Source organism: Salvelinus alpinus, chromosome 24 (assembly GCF_045679555.1).
Source record: "Salvelinus alpinus chromosome 24, SLU_Salpinus.1, whole genome shotgun sequence".
Taxonomy (NCBI): Eukaryota; Metazoa; Chordata; class Actinopteri; order Salmoniformes; family Salmonidae; genus Salvelinus; species Salvelinus alpinus.
Window position 1 is genome coordinate 21104697 of NC_092109.1, and position 24433 is coordinate 21129129.

At 43.8% G+C, this 24433-nt stretch overlaps 1 protein-coding gene across 1 annotated transcript in view; it reads right to left on the bottom strand.

Moving 5' to 3' along the window:
* Window positions 1-24433, bottom strand: part of LOC139552308 (astrotactin-2-like) — a 547772-nt gene that overhangs the window by 420057 nt on the left and 103282 nt on the right. The window contains exon 3 of the mRNA XM_071363924.1: window positions 4360-4801. Coding sequence (XP_071220025.1) covers window positions 4360-4801 — 442 coding nt within the window. The remainder of the gene's footprint in view (window positions 1-4359; window positions 4802-24433) is intronic.

The following is a 24433-nucleotide window of genomic DNA, read 5'->3' on the forward strand; positions in this document are numbered from 1 at the left end:
TTAGCAACCAGGAAATGGTGGAGAGATTTCTGCATAGTGCATCTTTAACACAGTCAAGGAATTAGTTGAAGTCGGATATGCTAAAGGGATACTAGCATTCAATATCATCATTGTCTTTTTTCTCTGTAAGCTGCAAAAGAGGCAGGTGCCTTAACATATCCACTTGGGAGTCTTTAGTGTGGGATGCTTAGTATAGCAGGAAGCAGTGCTGAGGTGTGTGACCTTCTACCCCCATTGATGTCAAACGTGAGTGCAACTCTCCTGTTGACATCAATTTATGATTCATGGCCTATTTTTCTACATTTTAAGATCGTGCAAGATATCATGATGAGAATAGAAACCTGCAGACTGGGAGATATTTTGTTTTTCCTCTGTTTCCTTGCTCTTCCATAAGATCTGAGGCCAAGGCCACCCCATGACACTCATCTGAGATTTGATTATAAAGGCAGAGATGCAACAGGGTAATTGGCCCGCTATATTTTCTATTATCTCTCTCTCTCTCTCATGTGAACTTGTTTACTTGTGTAAATGTGTGTGTGTGCAAGTTTGTGTGTGTACCATTGTGAGTGTTTGTGTAACTATGTGTAACGCTCCTTACAGTTTCAGCCATCATTTCAAATGGGACTACCTGTAGCGATAATACAAGCCAGAGAAGTTACTTTACTTGACGGGCAGCGAACACATCAGACAGGGACCCACTCAAGCTGCCATTAGCAGTGTTTATGCAGTCCCAATGAGCCTGGGTGACTGACTCATCAGGGAGTCCCTGTCCAAGTGGCCAATGCTGCACTGCAAAGAACACAGGGAAACACAGCTATCCCTCGGTACTCTCTAATATTTCACAAAACACATACCGTTTTATATTGAAAACAACTGCTTGCAATCTATTCCACTCTGTGGAGAAGAGAGATTGTACATCGGGTGGGAAATAGAGAACAGGATGCTCTTTCCCTGTGGTTATTTACTGGTGTAAAGTATACAACCTGACAGATACCCTATTCAGTACGCACAATTCAATGATGAATTATAGGATACACACAGTACTTTTTCTTGGTTATTGCCTAGGGCCTACAACTTCAATACAAGTGGGAATGTAAATATACAAGTAAAAATAAACATTTATTGGGAAGTGTTTTGACAAATGCCACGATAATTCACAGACCCAATAAACTGTGATCTTCCGTTTCTTAATTCTGTAAATAAATTAATCAACTAATTCAGTGTAGCCAAGCGTACTGGTTTAATTGCAGGCGACGTAACGTAAATAGCAGACACATCACATTGAGAACCAATGGTGGTCCTCACTACGGGCTGATAGTAATTGCTGTCCTGGCGTCCGGAATTATGTGGCACCTGATTTATGGAATGCCGCTGTCCAACGCATGCACAGAGCGCCAGGTCCCCACTGAATAACCAAATGACAGGCCTTTGGAAGCCCGGTGTAAAGACTCAGACACACACAGGAACCTCTGAGGCAAGCTCAATAATGCCTCCAGATAGGCCCATTCAGCAGGCTGAGAATGGGGTCATCTGTTAGCTGAGACAGACAGATAAAGGAGCGCCTGGTATTTGGAGACCTTTGGGAGGCACGCTGACATATAAAAGGTAAAGCGAGTTAATCGGCTCTGTATTCAAATGATATGGCTTTGTAGGTGTGAGTTGGTGGATACATGATTGTTGGAAATGCCTGGAGGTTTGTGTTGTTGGGAGAAGGATGCTTCAGTATTTAGAGCCAGGACTCTTTACTGACCTTGTGATCTGACCTTGGAAAACTCCAGGCCCCAGTTATGGGCTATTTCTAGGGCTTGGTGGTTTTCCTGTTCAGGTCACGTTAGTCAGGAAAAACTCATGGACCTACATATAAATTATACACTCAAGTCCGAACATTAATATGAGACTTAAGACTGACTGTCTGTTGTATACAGCCCAAGGGTGTAATATATAAATTAGCATGTCTTCAAATTTAAAATGCACAAAATGACCAGGAGGACACGACAAGTATGTTTTTTCCGATGGAGATCCTTTGATGTCAACTAAAACCAGTGTCCCAAACCTGCTGTTAGGCGGACTGTGGGTCCTGCAGCTGCTTCCCTGTGCGGTGACAATACCTTACAGCCAGTGATTAGCACAAGGACAGGTTTTTAAAAGCAGACGATACGATGTAAACAGGCCAACTTGAAGAGCTTGTTTTATTTTACTGGCTGCGTATGGAGGAGAGAATGGAGAATGAACAGAAAAAGGGGGAGTGACAAGGCTAATCTCCCAGAGAGCAGGTTTCGAGTGTCTGAAGTTTGTTTGTTTTTGGAACAAGATGTCACTAGACAACGCAGCGAGGGTCCATCTTTGTTCATCTGTGTCTTATTTATAGGAAGAGAGATCAATCAGCCGGGAAAAAGGAAGCAGCAAAAAGGAGAACGCAGAAAAAAAGATTTTGTGATTTTAACAATCTGATGATTTCCACAGATTACAATATAAATCACACACAAGATCAGGATGCAGATATCCCCAGTTTTGAATTAATTGAGGCGATTACTTATGCAGGCTAGCCGGCCGTATGGTGGATGTGTTCAAGCGGGAGCTGAACCCGTGCCAAGAGGATACACTTCATGATTTATTCAAGGCAAAGGCCCCTTTTGAATTGTCTTTATTACTTAAGCAATAAGGGACAAGGTGGTGTAGTACGACGCAACGCGGAGTGCCTGGAAACAGCCCTTAGCCGTGGTATATTGGCCACCCCCAAGGTGAGTTATTGCTATTATAATCTGGTTACCAACATAATTAGTGGAGTAAAAATAAATATGTTGTCATACCCGTGGTATACGGTCTGATATACCACAGCTGTCAGCCAAACAGCATTCAGGGCTCAAACTACGTAGTTTATAATTTGAGATATATACTGAGAATCATTAAACAAAATCTGGGAGGTGATATTATATAAAAATGTTAAACTAGACCAAGGACATTCCAAGAGCTAATAAAGTGTGTTCAAAACACTGCTTCATGAAAGAAAACCTGCTGCTTTTTAATTTAAATGTTAGCATATGGAATGATTTCTTCAGGCAACTACTATTTCCCTATGATTCTTCATATTAGTCCGTAAATGATTAAATCAAGCCAAACATTGAAGCCATTTGAAAACATGCTGCTGCTGTTTTGAAGAAAAAAAATATCCAGGTACATTTTCAATGACATTACGTTTTCAGTGGCATTACACTTGACTCTCTTTTGCACAGCAATCTGGCCCTACTTCTGTTGGCTTTACAGAGACAGCCTCCATCCACCGACACAAAAAACTGGGAGCACCAAAGTATTACCCTTTCAGCTACAGATGAATAATGCAAAGTTCCTTTCCCAAAAGAAAATGTATCACATGAAATTAAAGGATGGCTGTGTCCTGGTCCCTCCCTCCTCACCGGGAGCGGTGTTGTGGGTTCAGGAAGTTGAGTTTGGCTAAATTGCTTTTTGCTGAATGATAAATACTAGTAGAGCGAGGAGGGTAGCCCCGGGAAACGGGATGTTAAACTTTGCCATGTATAATTTAACATGACACGAATAGCGCTCACATTGAAAAACCACCCCAGCAATCCGCCACCCCTCAATTATTAAAGCTGAACTTCCCTGGGGTACAGTGTGGTTCAACGTAGATATGATGTAATCTACAGCTATTACAGTGACCTGCAGTCACATTTAATCCACAACCAGAATTAACTGTGGAGAACAACTCATTAAATTCTACTATTAGGCTTTTTTCAGATAACACATTCCATTTTTCACATCTATTTTCAACACATTATATAAAAAATATTTTAAAAATAGTTGTTGCTTTGAGTCCATAATATAGGACACAGTTCCAAAACTACACACTGGATTGCGATTAACGAGGGTCAATGAGTTTGACTCATCGAATCACCCCCATTAGTAAGAGGCCAGACCAATGTCAATGACCTTCTCCATCTTGACTTGTACTCATTATTTGTGGTTGACAGAAACACGGGGCCAATGGCCATTTTCTAACACGGGATTAACCAAGAGGACGAAGACAGTGTTTCAGAGGAAAACACATTTCTACTTTTTGAGCTAATCCTATCTGAGTCATAAAATATGAACAGCGACTAAGCAAAACCAGTTGTGTGTAGAATATTTGAAGTGTAACATACATTCCTTTGGACGTAGAGTACAGGACGAGGAATACATAAGGATTTCATAGGTAGATGATTTGTCACCAAAAGTGGTTGCTTTTCAATAAAAATGTTGAACAGAAATATATTATATTCTCAATCTGTTTCAACAATACAGTGACTGTGTTATAGTCTAATCTGTAGACTACGGTGGACTGTAACATACTCCAGTAGTACCCACCTCTTTTATCCAGACTGTGTTGGAGGCTGTCCTCCCCCTTCCTCAGGCTGTCAGTGTGCTGACTGTGGGTCAGTGTCCCCTGGCTGGGCCCATACTCATCCAAGCCCAGGACTTTCCCATCGCTCAGCTGGTTGTGGACCTGGTTGGGTGTGGAGGTGTGTGTGTGTCCCATCTGATCGTCCTCATCACAGTCGTAGTCGTCAAGGATGGGGGTCTCCCGGATGGGCATGCCAATGACAGAACTGTGCTGGAGCTGCCGGGAGCCCCGGAAGCTGTCCCTGCCTTGGGGCCCCAGCAGCACAGAGGGGATGTAGTGGATCTCATGGGTGGCCTCGGTGCTGGCGCTTTTCTGGGGGACACGTCGGCGCTTGCACCAGCGGTGACGAGTGTACAGCACCAGGGTGAAGAGGAGGATGAGGAGGAGGAGAGCGATCAGGCCTCCCTGGAAGAAAGAGGGAGAGACGTGAGAGTAAGACAGACATATACAAGCATGCATTTGCACAAAAAGAGAGACACTATTAGAGATTATGAGTGAATCTAGTCTGAGTGAGAGCAAGTTGGTCAAGTTTCTCCAGAGCAGACGGCCTGTTGAAGTGTCCTGTTTGGTTCAGTGAGTCAACAAATAGAGCGCTGTCCTTGGCGCTGAAATGGAGAGAAGAGCTCTCTCCTCTATCTCCTCTTTTCTTTCTCTTTCCTTGTCAAAGACACACACACACGCACGCACGCACGCACGCACGCACGCACACACACGCACACACACACACACACACACACAAAGGCAGTTAGTCCCACAGCCCTAGGAATTACACATGCCAATGTGATAAGGGTGTTACTAGCCTAACTAAACCCGATCTTCGTCTCCAAGCCATGGCCAACCCCTCAAAGCCTGCTCATGTAAATTCACCAGGGCACATCCATTGCTACATGGTTTGTCCCATTTCATGCCATAACAGACACATCAAAAACCTTCTAGCAGCCAATCTGAGAGTGAATAGCACACTTAATCCATACACATACAGTCCTGTGTACAGGGTGTATATAATGATAGAGCGGACATATTCCAAGAGTAACCAACAATTCTTTACACTAGTGGTCAATGGATAGACCACAGCGAGAATCAGACAAATCGTGACCACCCTAATGCCATCCAGCCTCTACTGCAGCCAGACACCAAAAAAGCACAGTCGCCGTATTTTGACGCTACACCCTTCCCACAATTCCCTGTGCTTACTGTATGATACATAACAAGAGCAGAGAGGGTTATTCATCACAACATTTAAAATTCCATCTTCATGAGGAAAAACAAACCTCTCTCAAATTATAACTCATGCACTGCTGGGTGGCCATAAATCACACTAGGTAGAGATGGGCAACTCCAAAGAGAGGAACGTCCTCTGGACAAATGTGTTCATTAATCTCCAATAGGAGAGCAGCGTCTGAGAAATACACTCCCCCTCTGAAACAAAGTCGTCCGGCAACAACAGAAGAGAGAGCTCCTGTTTCACAAAACTTACAGAACTCCAGGGAAACTGTTCAGAACTTTTCAGAAATTCCCAAGGCTAAAAGGATGGTGTAGAAATGGAATTGAGACTGGCAATGTGAAATTAGAAACAGAATAAATAATAAAAAAAGTAAGACCTGGGCATTTCAAAAACAATGGTCAGTGATCATAGCTGTAAAAGAAAATATCTGGGCCAATAATCATTACTGACTATTAAAATGTAACATTAGGTGGTTATACTTTTGCACTCTCTTCCATTCAAACAAGAGCCATGTTAACTCATAGTGGTGGATGTATCCATGAGGGAGATGTGGTTCTCATTCATCTTAAGACCCTACATATCCCTGCTGCTCTGGAGTCACTCCACAGGTAAGATATGGAGGATTCAACTCTATCCCTCTCCATCGCTCTCTTTTTTAATCACTCTCTTTCGCTCCCTCCCTTCATCAGTCCTTTTTGCTCCCCTTTCAGCTTTCTTTCCTCTGCTCTCTCTCTCCCTCCCTCTCTCCCTCCCTCACAGATTACCACCTACTCATATGGCGCATGGTCTGGCCACAAACTCACGGCTTACAGCACTGACGTTTTTTCAACATCCTTTAGAACCAATTAAGAATAAATGAATAGATTAACAAATGACTGAGAGCTAAAACCATCTGGCAGAGTTGAATATGCAACCAAGCTGCTACATCAACACTGAGCCACAATGAATGCATCCTATTTCTCATCGTCATACTGAAAGCCAATATCCATGTATTCAATAACGAATAGGGATGAGTGGATCAAAATGAAGCATCAATGTGTTGTACAGCTGACACAAGTATTACCCCTCTCATCAGCAGGTTAGCATTTTTTGTCATGAATCTTGTTCTGGAGGCAGCTCTGCAGAGTTGTCACTAGCTAGCACAGCCACAATGTTATAATATGTTTTGCCTAACCCTAACTTTAACCACACTGCTAACCCTAATACCTAACCTTAACATTACATTAAGTTAGCACATTTTTGTTTTCATAAATTTTTACAATATAGCCAATGTTGACTTTGCAGCTGGCTTAACTAACAGGAAATTGCGCAGTTCTGCCTCCAGAACAAGACTCATTACAATAAACATCAACCTGAATCTCATCATGCTCTGCTGAAGAGGCTCTGAAATAAAGACAAGCTCTTGTCAGTGATTTTCATCATAATAAGCTTTGCCCCGGGGATAAACTGTGGAATAAAAACAACAAAACACTGAGCTAACCCATCATGCACCTGTTCAGTTCTGTAGCCACCATCTTGGCACAAGGGAAGCAGCTCTCTTCCTGGCAGGCACACTGAGAAATGAGATAGCTGTAGTACATTCATCTTCAGGAAACTCATTGAACAAACAATGTATCCACACAAAGATATACATATGCGTACATCTGTGTACATAGTAACAGATTAATTCATCACATGCACAGATGCAGATGAACATACTCATGTACTGTACATGAAAGAAAAAAGTAATCCATGCCCCCCACACACATACACTCAAACATCTGCTCAATTTCCGTGCCTTGATGCGGGTACATCTGTGCGCACACACACACACAGTATTTTACCACACACACACACACCCATGTACTGTATATTAAATAAAAAAGTAATCCATACCCCCCACACACATACACTCAAACATCTGCTCAATTTACGTGCCTTGAGGCAATGTAATACCAATTCCGAGATGTATTTGATACAGAGTGGTGACTGTGTGTACCTCTCACATCAGCGAGGGTGTTAACAGTGCTGTACCACAACAAGTGGAGGCTCTCATAGGCCTGTTTCTGGGTGAGCAAACTGTTGTAGCCTATATCAGATGAACCCTCAGTGGAGTGGACCTGAGGGCCTGCCTTACCCTTTCTTTCTTTCTTTCTCTCTCATTCTCTCTTTCTCGCTCTCCCTCATCCCCCTCTTCCCCACATGAAGTTAAAGTGCCATGTGTCCAGGCAGCTGCTATCTACTCTCCCCATCCAACTGCAACTCCCAGAGCCAAGGGACGGAAGACTCGGCTCACTGGTTACTGTGGCCACTTTATTCTACGCCCACAGGGGAACCTTTCCCATAACCCACCAGGGTCAGGAAGTGATGTCACCAGGAGTGTGGTCTCAAACAGGTAGTGTGGCAAGATGAGGAGATGGAGGGGAAAAGAGCTGCATGTGCTGTGAGCCTAGAGTTGTCCCCTATGACGTTTTCAATGAAGCTAGGTGACTGAGAAGAATATAGTTAACAATTGTAATTGTGATTCAGGAAAATTACTAATTAAATGAACCATGAAGTACACTGCATGTGGTGAGTTAATTGTACATACAACCAAAACAGAGAAAGTGAATTGCTAAATTTAAAAAAAATCTTCACAGCCAACATAAAAACAGTTCCAAGATAATTGAAAAATGAAATATAGAAAGCCCACAACCTGAGCCATGAAATCATTAGGGAAATGACATTGACCCTCGGTTGCCCTACTTAATCATGAAATCTGATTAAACTCTGGTTGAAAACTGAATGGAAAATCTCCACAAGCTTAACTGAAAATACCACGTTGACCTCCACATTCTGTTTCTCTTCGTAGTATGGCTACAGAAAGGCAGGCGTATTGGTTGGCTCTGTCTGATTGGCTATCAGTCCCACCACCACCCACCCAAATAGCCTTCCCATACCTCTCCATGCCGCCCCCCTTGGCCCTGACTCTGGTCCCTGGGCAAGGTGAGAGATTTGTGGGTAGATTTGCCTGTTGCTGGCCCTGGCCCTCCTGAATTACAGCAGGGAATTAGGCCTGAGTTACTGCTTTGCCGCACGCCCACCCTGCATCTCACAATGCCTCCCCTCCTCCTCCTCAGCCAAGCAGTTCTAGCCAGCCCTGGCTCTCTGGTTCTCTGGGTGTCATCATATGCAGAGGGATGCCCTGCATACATAGATCATTGAGATAGATAATGTTTTATTTATATTCAGGGGACTCTATGTGCAGGGAGAAGGAATGAAAAGGAATGAAAAGCAGATCGAGAGAGCAACGGGAAACGAACAGAACAAAAATGAGGACATGCTGTCAACTTAAAAGCTGTCACAGAGCTGGTCATAACTCAGCAGACTTGTAACAGACACCATAGCTACATAACAGGCTGTAAGACCGCATGCATCAGAGGAAAATAGCCAGTTATTATATAACTGATTTACTAAGCGTTTGCAACACTGCAAAAGCATGAATCATGTTTGGTTCCCCAGAGTAAATTCAACATTGAATGTATCAATAAACAGTGCTTGTGAGAAGGGATACAGTATTAAGGTAAAGTATAAATGAAGACTGTATTCTGTTTGAGCCTCGTGTTGGGTGTTGTATTCTGTTTGAGCCTCGTGTTGGGTGTTGTATTCTGTTTGAGCCTCGTGTTGGGTGTTGTATTCTGTTTGAGCCTCGTGTTGGGTGTTGTATTCTGTTTGAGCCTCGTGTTGGGTGTTGTATTCTGTTTGAGCCTTGTGTTTGGTGTTGTATTCTGTTTGAGCCTCGTGTTGGGTGTTGTATTCTGTTTGAGCCTCGTGTTGGGTGTTGTATTCTGTTTGAGCCTCGTGTTGGGTGTTGTATTCTGTTTGAGCCTTGTGTTTGGTGTTGTATTCTGTTTGAGCCTCGTGTTGGGTGTTGTATTCTGTTTGAGCCTTGTGTTTGGTGTTGTATTCTGTTTGAGCCTTGTGTTGGGTGTTGTATCGCCTACTTTGTCCCTGATGCCAGTGATGTGTAAATGTGGTCCGTGGTGTGAGTTGAACAGGGTAGGGTGAGTCAGGGCATTAGAGTTTCAAGTTTTAATGTCACATGCACAAGTACACTGAAATGCCTTTTTTGCTAGCTCTAACCCCAACAATTCAGCAATAACAATGTAATATTAAAAATGACAAGGTAAAACAAAAAATAATATACAGGGTCAGTTTCAGCACCATATTTTCAATGTGCAGTCATACTGGATCGATAGAGGTAGATATGTGTAGGGGTAAGGTGACTAGACATCAGGATATATAATAAACAGAGCAGCAGCAGCGTATATAATTATTGTATGTGAGTGGGTGTATGTGAGTCAGTTTAAATGTATGTGCATATGTGTGAGTGAGAAAATTATGGAGTGAGTGTTTGTATGTGTGTTAGAGTATCAGTGTGAGCAGTGTGTAGGGCCCTGTGACAGTGCAAAAATAAGAATAGAATACAAAAGTTGTCTGTGTAACCATTTTGTTAGCTATTTAGTTAGCTATTTAGCAGTCTAATACACCAGCTGAGTGCTCAGCTGTCAGGGCGTCTGACACAGCTTTCACTGACTGAGTCACAGATGGAGAGGAATGATGTCTATGATACAGAAGCACTAGTATGACATGGTTGTATTGTAATACTTGTGATAAACTGAAATTGGTTGATTTGTTGATTGTTGATATTATATAGTGCATTCGGAAAGTATTCCGACCCCTTGCCTTTTTTCACATTTTGTTATGTTACAGCTCTATTCTAAAATGTATTACGTTTGTGTTTTTTTCTCATCAAACAATTCAAACAATACCCAATAATGACAAAGTGAAAACAGGTTTTTAGAAATTTTAGAAAATGTATAAAAAAACAACAACAATACTTACTTTACATACGTATTCAGACTGTTGGCATTGTGACTCAAAATTGAGCTCATGTGCATCCTGTTTCCATTCATCATCCTTGAGATGTTTCCACAACTTGATTGGTACACCTGTGGTCAATTCAATTGATTGGACATGATTTGGAAAGGCACACATTTGTCTACATAATGTCCCAGAGTTGACAGTGCATGTCGGAGCAAAAACCAAGCCATGAGGTCAAAGGAATTGTCCGTAGAGCTCTGAGACAGGATTGTGTCGAGGCACAGATCTGGAGAAGGGGACCAAAAAATGTCTGCAGCATTGAAGATCCTCAAGAACACAGTGGTCTCCATCATTTTTAAATGGATGAAATTTGGAACCACCATGACTCTTCCTAGTGCTGGCCACCCGGTCAAACAGAGCAATCGGGGGAGAAGGGCCTTGGTCAGGGAGGTGACCCGATGGTCACTGTGACAGAGCTCCAGAGTTCCTCTATGGAGATGGGATAAGCTTCCAGAAGGACAACCATCTCTGCAGCACTCCAATCAGACCTTTATGGTAGAGTGGACAGACAGAAGCCACTCCTCAGTAAAAGGCACATGACAGCCCGCTTGGAGTCTCTAAAGGACTCTCACACCATGAGTAACAAGATTATCTGGTCTGATGAAACCAAGATTGAACTCTTTGGCCTGAATGTGAAGCGTCACATCTGGAGGAAACCTGGCAACATCCCTACTGTGAAGCATGGTGGTGGCAGCATCATGCTGTGGGGATGTTTTTCAGCAGCAGGGACTGGGAGAATAGTCAGGATCGAGGGAAAAATGAACAGAGCAAAGTACAGAGAGCCTTGATGAAAACCTGCTCCAGAGCACTCAGGACCTCAGACTAGGGTGAAGGTTCACCTTCCAACAGGACAAGGACCCTAAGCACACAGCCAAGACAACACAGGAGTGGCTTCGGGACAAGTCACTGAATGTCCTTGAGTGCCACAGCCAGAGCCCGGACTTGAACCCGATCGAACATCTCTGGAGAGACCTGAAAATACTCCCCATCCAACCTGACAGAGCGTAAGAGGATCTGCAGAGAATATAGGTGTGCCAAGCTTGTAGTGTCATACCCAAGAAGACTCAGGCTGTAATCGCTGCACAAGGTGCTTCAACAAAGTACTGAGTAAAGAGTCTGAATACTTATGTAAATGTGATATTTAAGGGTTTATTTTTTTTATACATTTGCAAAAGATCCTAAAAACCTGTTTTTGCTTTGTCATTATGGGGTATTGTGTGTAGATTGATGAGAGAAAAAAAACGATTTTATCCCTTTTAGAATAAGACGGTAACGTAACAAAATGTGAGAAAAGTCAAGCGGTCTGAATACTTTCCGAATACACTGTACAGTGTACTGTATGTACACTCTTAGAAAAAAAGGTGCTATCTAGAACCTAAAACAATTCTTTAGCTGTCCCTATAGGAGAACCCACTGAAGAACCATTTTTGGTTCAAGGTAAAACCCTTATGGGTTCCATGTAGAACCCTTTCAACAGAGTTCTACCTGGAACCGAAAAGGGTGTTCCTATGGGGGCAGCTGAAGAACCCTTTTGGAACCCTTTTTTCTAAGAGTGTAGGAATTTCAAGGGGTGTGGTTGTATGTTAAACAGTATCGGTTCAGCTTATAGTTGTTTTGGCAAAAATGTCTGCGATACAGTATGAGGCTTGAAGCAAAGTACTATCACGATTCACGACAGTTAAGAGTCATACGAGTTAGTATGTTTACACAACTACTGTATAACTACTGTTGACTCAGATTACTTTTATCATGATACATAATCGAAGACATTGACCCATTTGTGTATGTTTACAAACAATTACAACATCCAGAGCTGGCCCAGTCCTATCCGTCCTATCCGTCCAATAGGACAGCCATTTGAAGGTAATCATAATTCACATCTGACTGAAAAACCAATTGACTCTCCATTTGTTATCCCTGGGCCAGACTGGCGAAGGAACATTATGGATTTAGTATTCATAGAAAAACCAAAAGAAAGAGACTGTTTAGATAATCTCTCTCTCTCTATCTCTATCTCTCTCTCTCTCCTATTGTAACCGAGCTAGGGTGTTCTTTTCCCTTTAATAACTTCCTATGATCCTCCCTGTTTGCATGGTAACCAAATATAATTGCCCGATGATCATGCATAGCTGCTTGCTCATTACGGCGGCAAATTAGTGCTGGTACAGCGACTCAGTGACTGTGCGTCTCTCCACAACCTTATGCCGTTCCCCTTCTCTTCTTTTTTTTTCTTCCAAAGATAAATGATATCTTAGAGTTGAAGCAGTGCGAGCCAGCCGCAAACAGACGTGCCCTTCTCGGTGACATTCGGAGGAAAGAATGTGATTAGGAAGCTAATGCTAATATTTGCGGCCGTGGCACAAGGGGCCAATACGGACTGAAACAGCTGTTCATAACAAGGCAATAAAATTGACAAGACAATGGTGCCCTAGGGGTGCCTCTTATTAGGAAAGACTAGGGAAGGAGATTTCAAATCAAATCAAAGTCTATTTGTCACATGCGCCGAATACAACAGGTGTAGTAGACCTTACAGTGAAATGCTTACTTACAAGCCCTAATCAACAATGCAATTTTTAAGTAAAAAATAGGTATTAGGTAAACAATAGATAAGTATAGAAATAAAAAATTAAAACTAAAATGACAGTGAAAATAACAGTAGCGAGGCTATATACAGGTGGTACCGGTACAGAGTCAACGTGCGGGGGCAACGGTTAGTCGGGCTAATTGAGGTAATATGTACATGTAGGTATAGTTAAAGTGAATATGCATAGATGATAAACAGAGAGTAGCAGCAGTGTAAAAGAGGGGGTTGGCGGGACACAATGCAAATAGTTCGGGTAGCCATTTGATTACCTGTTCAGGAGTCTTATGGCTTGGGGGTAAAAGCTGTTGAGAAGCCTTTTGGTCCTAGACTTGGTGCTCCGGTACCGCTTGCCATGCAGTAGCAGAGAGAACAGTCTATGACTGGGGTGGCTGGGGTCTTTGACAATTTTTAGGGCCTTCCTCTGACACCGTCTGGTGTAGAGGTCCTGGATGGCAGGCAGCTTAGCCCCAGTGATGTACTGGGCCGTACGCACTACCTTGTGTAATGCCTTGCGGTCGAAGGCCGAGCAGTTGCCGTACCAGGAAGTGATGCAACCGGTCAGGATGCTCTCGATGTTGCAGCTGTAGAACCTTTTGAAGATCTGAGGACCCATGCCAAATCTTTTCAGTCTCCTGAGGGGGAATAGGTTTTGTCGTGCCCTCTTCACGACCGTCTTGATGTGTTTGGACAATTCTAGTTTGTTGGTCATGTGGACATCAAGGAACTTGAAGCTCTCAACCTGCTCCACTACAGCCCTGTCGATGAGAATGGGGGCGTGCTCAGTCCTCCTTTTCCTGTAGTCCACAATCATCTCCTTTGTCTTGATCACGTTGAGGGAGAGGTTGTTATTCTGGCACCACAAGGCCAGGTCTCTGCCCTCCTCCCTATAGGCTGTCTCATCGTTGTCGGTGATCAGGCCTACCACTGTTGTGTCGTCTGCAAACTTAATGATGGTGTTGGAGTCGTGCCTGGCCATGCAGTTGTGCGTGAACAGGGAGTACAGGAGGGGACTGAGCACGCATCCTGATGGGCTCCAGTGTTGAGGATCAGCGTGGCAGATGTGTTGCTACCTACCCTCACCATCTGGGGGCGGCCCTTCAGGAAGTCCTGGATCCAGTTGCAGAGGGAGGTGTTTATTCCAAGGATCCCTAGCTTAGTGATGAGCTTTGAGGGCACTATGGTGTTGAACGCTGAGCTGCAGTCAATGAATATCATTCTCACATAGGTGTTCCTTTTGTCCAGGTGTGAAAGGGCAGTGTGGATCTGTTTGAGCGGTATGCAAATTGGAGTGGGTCTAGGGTTTCTGGGATAATGGTGTTAATGTGGGCCATGACCAGCCTTTCAAAGCACTTCATGGCTACGGACGTGAGTGCTACAGGTCTGTAGTCATTTAGGCAGGTTACCTTAGTGCTCTTGGACACAGGGACAAATGGTGGTCTGCTTGAAGCATGTTGGTTTTACAGAATCAATCAGGGACATGTTGAAAATGTCAGTGAAGACACCTGCCAGTTGGTCAGCACATGCCCGGAGCACGGATGCCCGGTAATCCGTCTGGCCCAGCGACCTTGTGAATGTTGACCTGTTTAAAGGTCTTACTCACGTCGGCTACGGAGAGCGTGATCACACAGTCTTCCGGAACAGCTGATGCTCTCATGCATGCCTCAGTGTTGATTGCCTCGAAGCGAGCATGGAAGTGATTTAGCTCATCTGGTAGGCTCATGTCACTGGGCAGCTCGCGGCTGTGCTTCCCTTTGTAGTCCGTCATAGTTTGCAGAACCTGCCACATCCGACGAGCGTCAGAGCCGGTGTAGTACGATTCAATCTTAGTAATGTATTGGCGCTTTGCCTGTTTGATGGTTTGTCTGAGGGCATAACAGGATTTATTATAAGCTTCCGGGTTAGAGTCCCGCACCTTGAAAGCGGCAGCTCTACCCTTTAACTCAGTGCGAATGTAATCCATGGCTTCTGGTTGGGGTATGTACGTACAGTCACTGTGGGGACGACGTCCTCGATGCACTTATTGATAAAGCCAGTGACTGATGTGGTGTACTCCTCAATGCCATCGGAAGAATCCCGGAACATATTCCAGTATGTGCTAGCAAAACAGTCCTGTAGTTTAGCATCTGCTTCATCTGCCCACTTTCTTACAGACCGAGTCACTGCTTGAATTTTTGCTTGTAAGCAGGAAGCAGGAGGATAGAATTATGGTCAGATTTGCCAAATAGTGGGGAGAGAGAGCTTTGTACACATCTCTGTGTGTGGAGTAAATGTGATCTAGAATTTTTTCCCCTCTGGTTGCGCATTTAACATGCTGATAGAAATTAGGTAAAACTGATTTAAGTTTACCTGCATTAAAGTCCCCGGCCACTAGGAACGCCGCCTCTGGGTAAGCGGTTTCCTGTTTGATTATTTCCTTATACAGCTGCCTCAGTGCGGTCTTGTTATAGTCCATGTCACTTTTGTTGAAGAGAGGCCTTAGATTTGGCTCTAGGGAAGGACATTTGGGACTAATGAAGGAGAGTTGGGACTAGGGAAGGACATGTGAGACTAATGAAGGAGATTTGGGAATAATGAAGGAGATTTGGGACTAGGGTTGTAAATGTGGGACTAGGGATGGATATTTGGGACTAATGAGGGAGATTTGGGACTAGTGTTTGAGATATGTGACTAATGAAGGAGATTTGGGACTAATGAAGGAGATTTGGGACTAGGGTTGGAGATTTCCATTGTGTTTCACTCTATAAAGATACAACTATCGCTGACAGTTTTATTTTCTGACAACATTTTGGTACATGCTCTGACCAGATAATCAGAGGTCAAACGGCATAGATAGCTGTGACATTAAAGGTGTCAGAATTCTTGTAAAGGCCACCGCAGAACATAACATTCCAAAGTGTCATTGCTGTTGAGAAGACTACTGGGTGTTTGTTCAAGTAACTCTGCTACAAAAATGTGAGCTCAGTGACCTTGCCAATGGAGAGAGTATAACCCCAAAAATTGTAAGGGTTTAAACCCCTTATGCATTTTCTTGGGAATATGTGTGTGTGTGTGTGTGTGTGTGTGTGTGTGTGTGTGTGTGTGTGTGTGTGTGTGTGTGTGTGTGTGTGTGTGTGTGTGTGTGTGTGTGTGTGTGTGTGTGTGTGTGTGTTTGTCCACATGTGTATGTGTCTGTGTGTTTAAATTAGAGGCAGCTGGGACCCCAGCCCTTGTTATATTCCCTGTCGCTTTGGTTGAAGAGAGCCTTTATTTGTTTTTGCAGCTGTCGGCCAAGTGTTGCTGGAACAGCTTGCCAGAGTAGACCTGTCAGGGAATGCTGGCACTTGAAGGGGGATCTTTGTCCATTCACAGCAAAAATGAATTCCTCTTTCTCTCTCTCTCTCTCTCTCTCTCTCTCTCTCTCTCTCTCTCTCTCTCTCTCTCTCTCTCTCTCTCTCTCTCTCTCTCTCTCTCTCTCTCCCTCTCTCTCTCTCTCTCTCTCTCTCTCTCTCTCTCTCTCTCTCTCTCTCTCTCTCTCTCTCTCTCTCTCTCTCTCTCTCTCTCTCTCTCTCTCTCTCTCTCTCTCTCGCTCTCTCTCTCTCTCTCCACCCTGCTCCTCACCTCACTGCAATCTCCACTCAATTCCCTGGCAGGCAGCTCGGCACTATACCGCAAAACTTATACCTATTTCATGTTATATAGATATACACACACTACATGACCAAAAGTATGTGGACATCTGCTCGTCACACATCTCATTCCAAAATTATGGATATTAATATGGAGTTGGTCCCCCCCTTTGCTATCCACTCTTCTGGGAAGGCTTTCCACTAGATATTGGAACATTGCTACAGGGACTTGTTCCATTCAGCCATAAGAGCATTGAGGTCGGGCACTGATGTTGGGTGATTAGGCCTGGCTCGCAGTCGGCGTTCCAATTCATCCCAAAGGTGTTCATTGGGGTTGAGTTATGGGCTCTGTGCAGGCCAGACCATTTCTGTATGGACCTTGCTTTGTGTACGGGGGCATTGCCATGCTGAAACAGGAAAGGGCCTTCCCCAAAACTGTTGCCACAAAGTTGGAAGCACAGAATCGTCTAGAAAGTCATTGTATGCTATAGAGTTAAGATTTCCTTTCACTGGAACTAAGGGGCCTAGCCCGAACTATGAAAAACAGCCCCACCAAACTTTACAGTTGGCACTATGCATTGGGGCAGGTAGCGTTCTCCTGGCATCCGCCAAACCCAGATTTGTCCGTTGGAATGCCAGATGGTGAAGTGTGATTCAGAGAATGTGTTTCTACTGCTCCAGAGTCCAATGGCGGCGATCTTTACACCACTCCAGCTGACGCTTGGCATTGCATAGGTGATCTTAGGCTTGTGTGCAGCTGCTCGGCCATGGAAACCCATTTCATGAAGCTCCCGACAAACAGTTCTTATGCTGACGTTGCTTTTAGAGGCAGTTTGGAACTCGGTAGTGAGTGTTGCAACCGAGGACAGACAATTTTTTCCCGTTCTGTGAGCTTTTGTCGGCTACCACTTCGCGGCTGAGCCGTTGTTGCTCCTAGACGTTTCGACTTCACAATAACAGCATTTACAGTTGACCGGGGCAGCTTTAGCATGGTAGAAATTTGACAAACTGACTTGTTGGAAAGATGGCATCCTATTAAGGTGCCACGTTGAAAGTCAGTGAGCTCAAGTAAGGTAATTCTACTGCCAATGTTTGTCTATGGAGATTGCATGGTTGTGTGCTAGATTTTGTACACCTGTCAGCAACGGGTGTGGCTGAAATAGTCGAATCCACTAATTTGATCATATAATGTAAACATGATCAAATGCTACCTAGTAAAAAGCTCTCAATTGAATTTTAAGAGTATAGATGTTGAAAAGTGGCAGTTATTGGAGTCATTCATGTGCGGTAGCAGCCACATATGGTATTATAAGTGTTTAGGGAGAAAAACAAGTGTCTGGGAAACATTAACGGGAGATTCCGAAAAAGCTTTAATCGATGCAGCTGAACAAAGCCATTAAAAACCATGTGAATCGGAATGAATCAATAGATATAAAAGTCTTCCCGAAGGAGAGACAAGACGGCACCAAGTCTGCGTAGATGGCGGGATGGTATAAGCACTGCAGTGTTATCGTAGGGGTTTGAGAGGTTAATGAGATATGGAGCCAGGCTCGGACTGATTTCCTAGCTCTAAACGTCCAGAAAAGGATGCATTGAATTAACAACATCCCAACAGAGCAAAGAAATGCATACTAATTTGTAACAAATAAATCAGTCTCATCTCCAGCACACTTGCCAACAATTAATATCTACCTCAATATCATTGGATTGTCTCGCAAACATGGTGCCAGGACTGTTTGTAGCACACGAGGCAGAACACTTTGTATGCATTAATAATTGCAATGGAGGCCAGTGAAGGCCAGACTAAATAAGGAGACATATGGTATCACCTGTTGGTACTACACCGGCAGCAAGTAAATAACATTGGTAAATCACTGTTCCTTCAGAAAAGAACCACGCAAAAATAGGTGAGGAAACAAAACAATCATTATTTCAAGTAGGCAGTTATGGCATTTTAAGCCATGTCTGTGTATAATTGCGCAGTCCCTTTACCTATCACTTAAGCCCTTTTAATAATACTGAACCAAGCTGAGCTGTACTATGCTGGCCTGGTACTGCATCCACCTTAATGGAACTGAGCTGGAAAGAATCATAACGGAAAATATCTGAGCAAGTACAATACAATACAGTTTGGGTTGGCAGTATAGCTTGAAAAGGGTTAAATACTGCAGATGGTAAGATGAATAGCCAGATGGACAATTAGACAGCAACCTTGTTCAGGTTTTGGGTATCCTTTACAGAATCCATCCAAAAGTCACATACTCCAAATAACCCAGTTGAGAGTTAGCAGAATGGACTAGAAATCACCACAGAGCTTTCACAAGCTATAACCGTTTATGCATTAAGTGGGGGATGTACAGTGAGGCAGATAATTGTTACACTGTAAGGGGCAGCTAGACTGACTTTTCAAGGTTATTGTAATTTCCTTAATTAAATGTTGGTTTCACTGAGGGTGATAGGTGTTGTAAGGGTTGTATCCAGTAGCCTTGTGCTGCTTCGTCTCTGGCCTTTGAGTCATGATGAAAAGCCAGGCTGAAAATGCAAAGTAGGCTGCTGTATTTATGCATGGAAGACTTTGGTACAGAACTAATTATATTTACAGTACACTGATAACAACATGCATACACACACCACGGACATAGGGGAGCTGGAGACAAGCACGTACAATACTCATACATGCATGTGCATGTACAAGTGCATATACACACGAGCTCAAACACACACACACACACAACACACTAACTAATTCAATGCCCTGTCTCTTGCGCTTCCCTTTATCTCATCTCTCTTTAGACATTGTGATATGAAACAGTACACAAGATGAATCCTAAATACATTGCAGAGGGATTACTCTACAATAGAAGCCTGGAGAAAACAAAGGTTTTATAATGAAATGACTGTCACTCACCATGGTCATCGGATGACACTTTCGGATGACACTTTGGGTGTCAGTCACAGACTTTCACTGACAGAATATTTCATTTGGTTCAGGCAGGTGTAAAATGAGGTACCAACCACAAAATTAGCTCACTTTCATGTCTTTTAACTCAACAAATGTTTAAAGATAATTGAGCTGCCAGTATTATTCATCTCAACCCAGTGCAGTCACTCTGACATCTGTTTGATATTATATTGTGTTCATGTTGATTGCAGTGTCATATAGGACATAGAGCTTTGTTGTTAACACTCTGCTTCCTGTCCTGACCGGATTAGTATTACATACAAATAGCTGAGGGTATTCCTGTAGTTATCTAGTCATATTGCCCCTTATTATAAACACACTGCCAAGTAGAATTCTCTGTGCTGTTCTTTGTGCTGTGCTGGGGGTTATGCTTGAGTGACATTCAATAGCTACTTCATTACTCTTCCTCAGGTGCACCGGCGGACTGTGAGAGCGTGTACTGCCCTCCACATATCTTCTCTCCCTGTGATCAATGTGTCAACTGGTCACATTTGTCACATTTTAATCTGTGGAGAGGTTGGGATGGTCAGGATGGGATTGCCTGTGTCTAAGAACAGAGCAGGACTGTGAATTATCTGCTGGTGAAGGGGAGGGGAAGCAATAAGGGGCTTGTGCAACCGTGCAGGAGATTAAAATGTGATCGAAGGACCAAAATAGTTTATATTACAATGGAGAATTATAGTGTTACAATGACTTCTTTTTTGTAAAAAAATTAATAAATGGAAATGGATTTAAAAGGAACCATATGGAGGCATTTAACAGACTATAGTATTTTATTACTCCATATGTTTTGCCAAACAGGGTTAATTAAAACCAGAGAGCACACATTAACCCCCAGGGAACTATCTAGATGCACTATTTATACAAAAGTATGTGCACACCCCTTCAAATAACTGGATTCGGCTATTTCAGCCACACCCGTTGCTGAAGAGATCAGTGACTTTCAATGTGGCACCATCATAGGATGCCACCTTTCCAACAGGTCAGTTCGTCAAAAGTTAGTCAAATTTCTGCCCTGCTAGAGCTGCCCAGATCAACTGTAAGTGCTGTTATTGTGAAGTGGAAATGTCTAGGAGCAACAACGCCGCGAAGTGGTAGGTGACACAAGCTCACAGAACAGGGCCGCCGAGTGCTGAAGCGTGAAGCGCGTAAAAATTGTCTGCCCTCGGTTGCAACACTCACTACTGGGAGCTTCATGAAATGCGTTTCCATGGCCTAAGATCACCATGCGCAATGCCAAGCGTCGTCTGGAGTGGTGTAAAGCTCGCCGCCAGTGGACTCTGGAGCAGTGGAAACGTGTTCCCTGGAGTGATGAATCATGCATCACCATCTGGCAGTCTGACGAACAAATCTGGGTCCTGGCGGATGCCAGGAGAACGCTACCTGCCCCAATGCATAACGCCAACTGTAAAGTTTGGTGGAGGAGGAAAAATGGTCTGGGGCTGCTTTTCATAGTTTAGGCTAGGCCCCTTCCAGTGAATGGAAATCTTAACACTACAGCATACAATGACATTCTAGACGATTCTGTGCTTTCAACAGTTTGGGGAAGGCCCTTTCCTGTTACAGCATGACAATGCCCCCATGCACAAAGCATGGTCCATACAGACATGTTTTTTCAAGATCGTTGTGGAAGAACTTGACTGGTCTGCACAGAGCCCTGACCTCAACCCCATCGAACACATTTGGGATGAATTGGAACAACAACTGCGAGCCAGGCTTTATAATCCAACATCAGTGCCGACCTCATGCTCTTGTGGCTGAATGGAAGCAATGTTCCAACATCTAGTGGAAAGCCTTCCCAGAAGAGTGGAGGCTGTTATAGCAGCAAAGCGGGGACCAACTCCATATTAATGCCCATGATTTAACATCAGCAATGTTAGATGTTTATATACCAAATACAGAAAATAGTCACCAAGTCATGTATAGCAGTATGTTTCGATCTGTGATTCGATCTGTGATTCATTTCTGTAGGCCTATCAGTTGGAAGTGATATGCTATAAAGTAATTTGTCAGCACCACTGAAAGCTGCAGCTTCCTTAGATTAATTTTGGGACAGTGCTGTGCTCCAAACACACTCATGAATGTGTGCACACACACACTGTTACCAGCATAGCTGGGCCACTCTACAAATCAAATCACAGCTAATTTCACCCTGTCAGTGTGTGATTCCCAATATATCACATGCAGCGTTATAGTAGGCTCTCCTCTCCCTCGAGCACCAGTCCCTGTCTATGTATTCCTGAACTCCTGGTCTCCATCGGTAACCGTTACCCAGGCAACGGAACAGACAGAGTAAAGGTGAGCGGTGAGGCAGAAGGAGTATAGGGAGAGAGAGAGAAGGGTGGAGAGAGAAAAACAGTCAGACAAGGACCAAGGTTTTCCCAAGACAATGCAGCAATGGTACAATGGCACAATGGTATTGGAATGAATACTACTTTATGTGAGATGAATGGCATTGTGGAAACTAATTTAGTTTTGACCATAAATCCAGCTGCACCACAATGGCACTCTTCTCAGTGGTGGTGGTAGCAGCAGCAGCAGTGGTGTGCGTGTACACGTGTGTGTGTGTGTGTGTGTGTGTGTGTGTGTGTGTGTGTGTGTGTGTGTGTGTGTGTGTGTGTGTGTGTGTGTGTGTGTGTGTGTGTGTGTGTGTGTGTGTGTGTGTGTGTGTGTGTGTGTGTGTGTGTGTGTGTGTGTGTGTGTGTGTGTGTGTGTGTGTGTGTGTGTGTGTGTGTGTGTGTGTGCGTGCGTTTGCAGGAGTGAGTGGAAGAAGCAATCCCTGCATCTTAGATCTTCCATAGAGCCTTTAAGACTTGCCAGACGATCACACAAGGAGCTACTCATTCAATGCCAGACTGGGCTGAGTGGAACTTGGAACCAACACTGTGCTCACAAGCCTAGGTTTAGAAGAAAGAAGCTGAGCCACAAAATATCCCTACAGTGTCAATCCCTACAGTATCCAGCCACTACAGTGTCAATACCTACAGTATCCAGCCACTACAGTGTCAATCCCTACAGTATCCAGCCACTACAGTGTCAATCCCTACAGTATCCAGCCACTACAGTGTCAATCCCTACAGTATCCAGCCACTACAGTGTCAATCCCTACAGTATCCAGCCACTACATCGGCCTACTGCATGTAGCCTTCCTCGTTGCAAAAGTGGGGACATCAAACATTTAGCCTGGTGCACAGACCCTGTGGATGCTGTAGTCTAGAGGACCTAGGTTAAATTGTGCTTAGGAGCATCTCTAATGGTTAAACTGGCGCTAATAATATATGTGACTATTGCTTCATTAACTGTCATCCTACATTAAGATATTGAATTATTTTGCCATATCTAATTAATGTTTATCATGCTACATAGTACATTACACAAGCTCACGTTTTGACCACATCGAACTGGAGGGAATTATACATCCTTTGTACATCAAATTGTTAGTATAAAAGTTTATAGTCAACACGAGATAAATTGCTTAAAACAGATAAACATCTTTGGTTTTGTACTGTAGATTTTTTTCATAAGCGCTGGGGATCACAGGATTTAGAACACAGCTAGCATTTTGCTTCTCAAATTTCTCAAGTTTCTCTATAAAAGTCACTGGCCACACACCAATACACACACTTGACAGTCAAACTATCATATGCATGTATAGGTTATTCCAAGTTTCCATGTGGCCTTTGACTAGTGTTAGTTTAAACATCACTACACCCCAGACGTTTGCCTCCGCTTCTATTGATTTCAGTGTGATATCATTGGAAGTGATTAACAAAAAAAGTGTTGCGTTACACTTACCGCGTTGGCAACCCAATTGAATCAAACACTTCAAAAAGTAGCTAGCTGTCTTCTACAAAAAAATTAACTCATCTCCTCCCTCTCGCGCAATTTATTTCAATGTGATATCGATAGCCGTGACAAAACGTTCTCTTTTCTCTTTGGTGACCCCCGAATCAAATTGCAACATTCCAAAATCTAGCTGACTGTGTTTTGCAGGTTGTCCTGTAACCAGTGATATGAACTCGGCAAAAAAAGAAACGTCCCCTCATTGTCAACTGTGTTTCTTTTCAGCAAACTTAACATGTGTACATACTGGTATGAACATAACAAGATTCAACAACTGAGACATAAACTGAACAAGTTCCACAGACATGTGAAATGGAAAATGTGTCCCTGAACAAAGGGGGGTCTAAATCAAAAGTAACAGTCAGTATCTAGTGTGGCCACCAGCTGCATTAAGTACTGCAGTGCATCTCCTCCTCATGGACTGCACCAGATTTGCCAGTTCTTGCTGTGGGATGTTACCCCACTCTTAGACCAAGGCACCTGCAAGTTCCCGGACATTTCTGAGGGGAATGGCCCTAGTCCTCACCCTCCAATCCAACAGGTTCCAGACATGCTCAATGGGATTGAGATCCGGGCTCTTCGCTGGCCATGGCAGAACACTGACATACCTGTCTTGCAGGAAATCACGCACAGAACGAGCGGTATGGCTGGTGGCATTGTCATGCTGGAGGGTCATGTCAGGATGAGCCTGCAGGAAGGGTACCACATGAGGGAGGAGGATGTCTTCCCTGTAACACACAGCATTGAGATTGCCTGCAATGACAACAAGCTCAGTCCGATGATGCTGTGACACACCGCCCCAAACCATAACGGACCCTCGACCTCAAAATCGATCCTGCTCCAGAGTACAGGCCTCGGTGTAACGCTCATTCCTTCGACAATACACGCGAATCCGACCATCACCCCTGGTGAGACA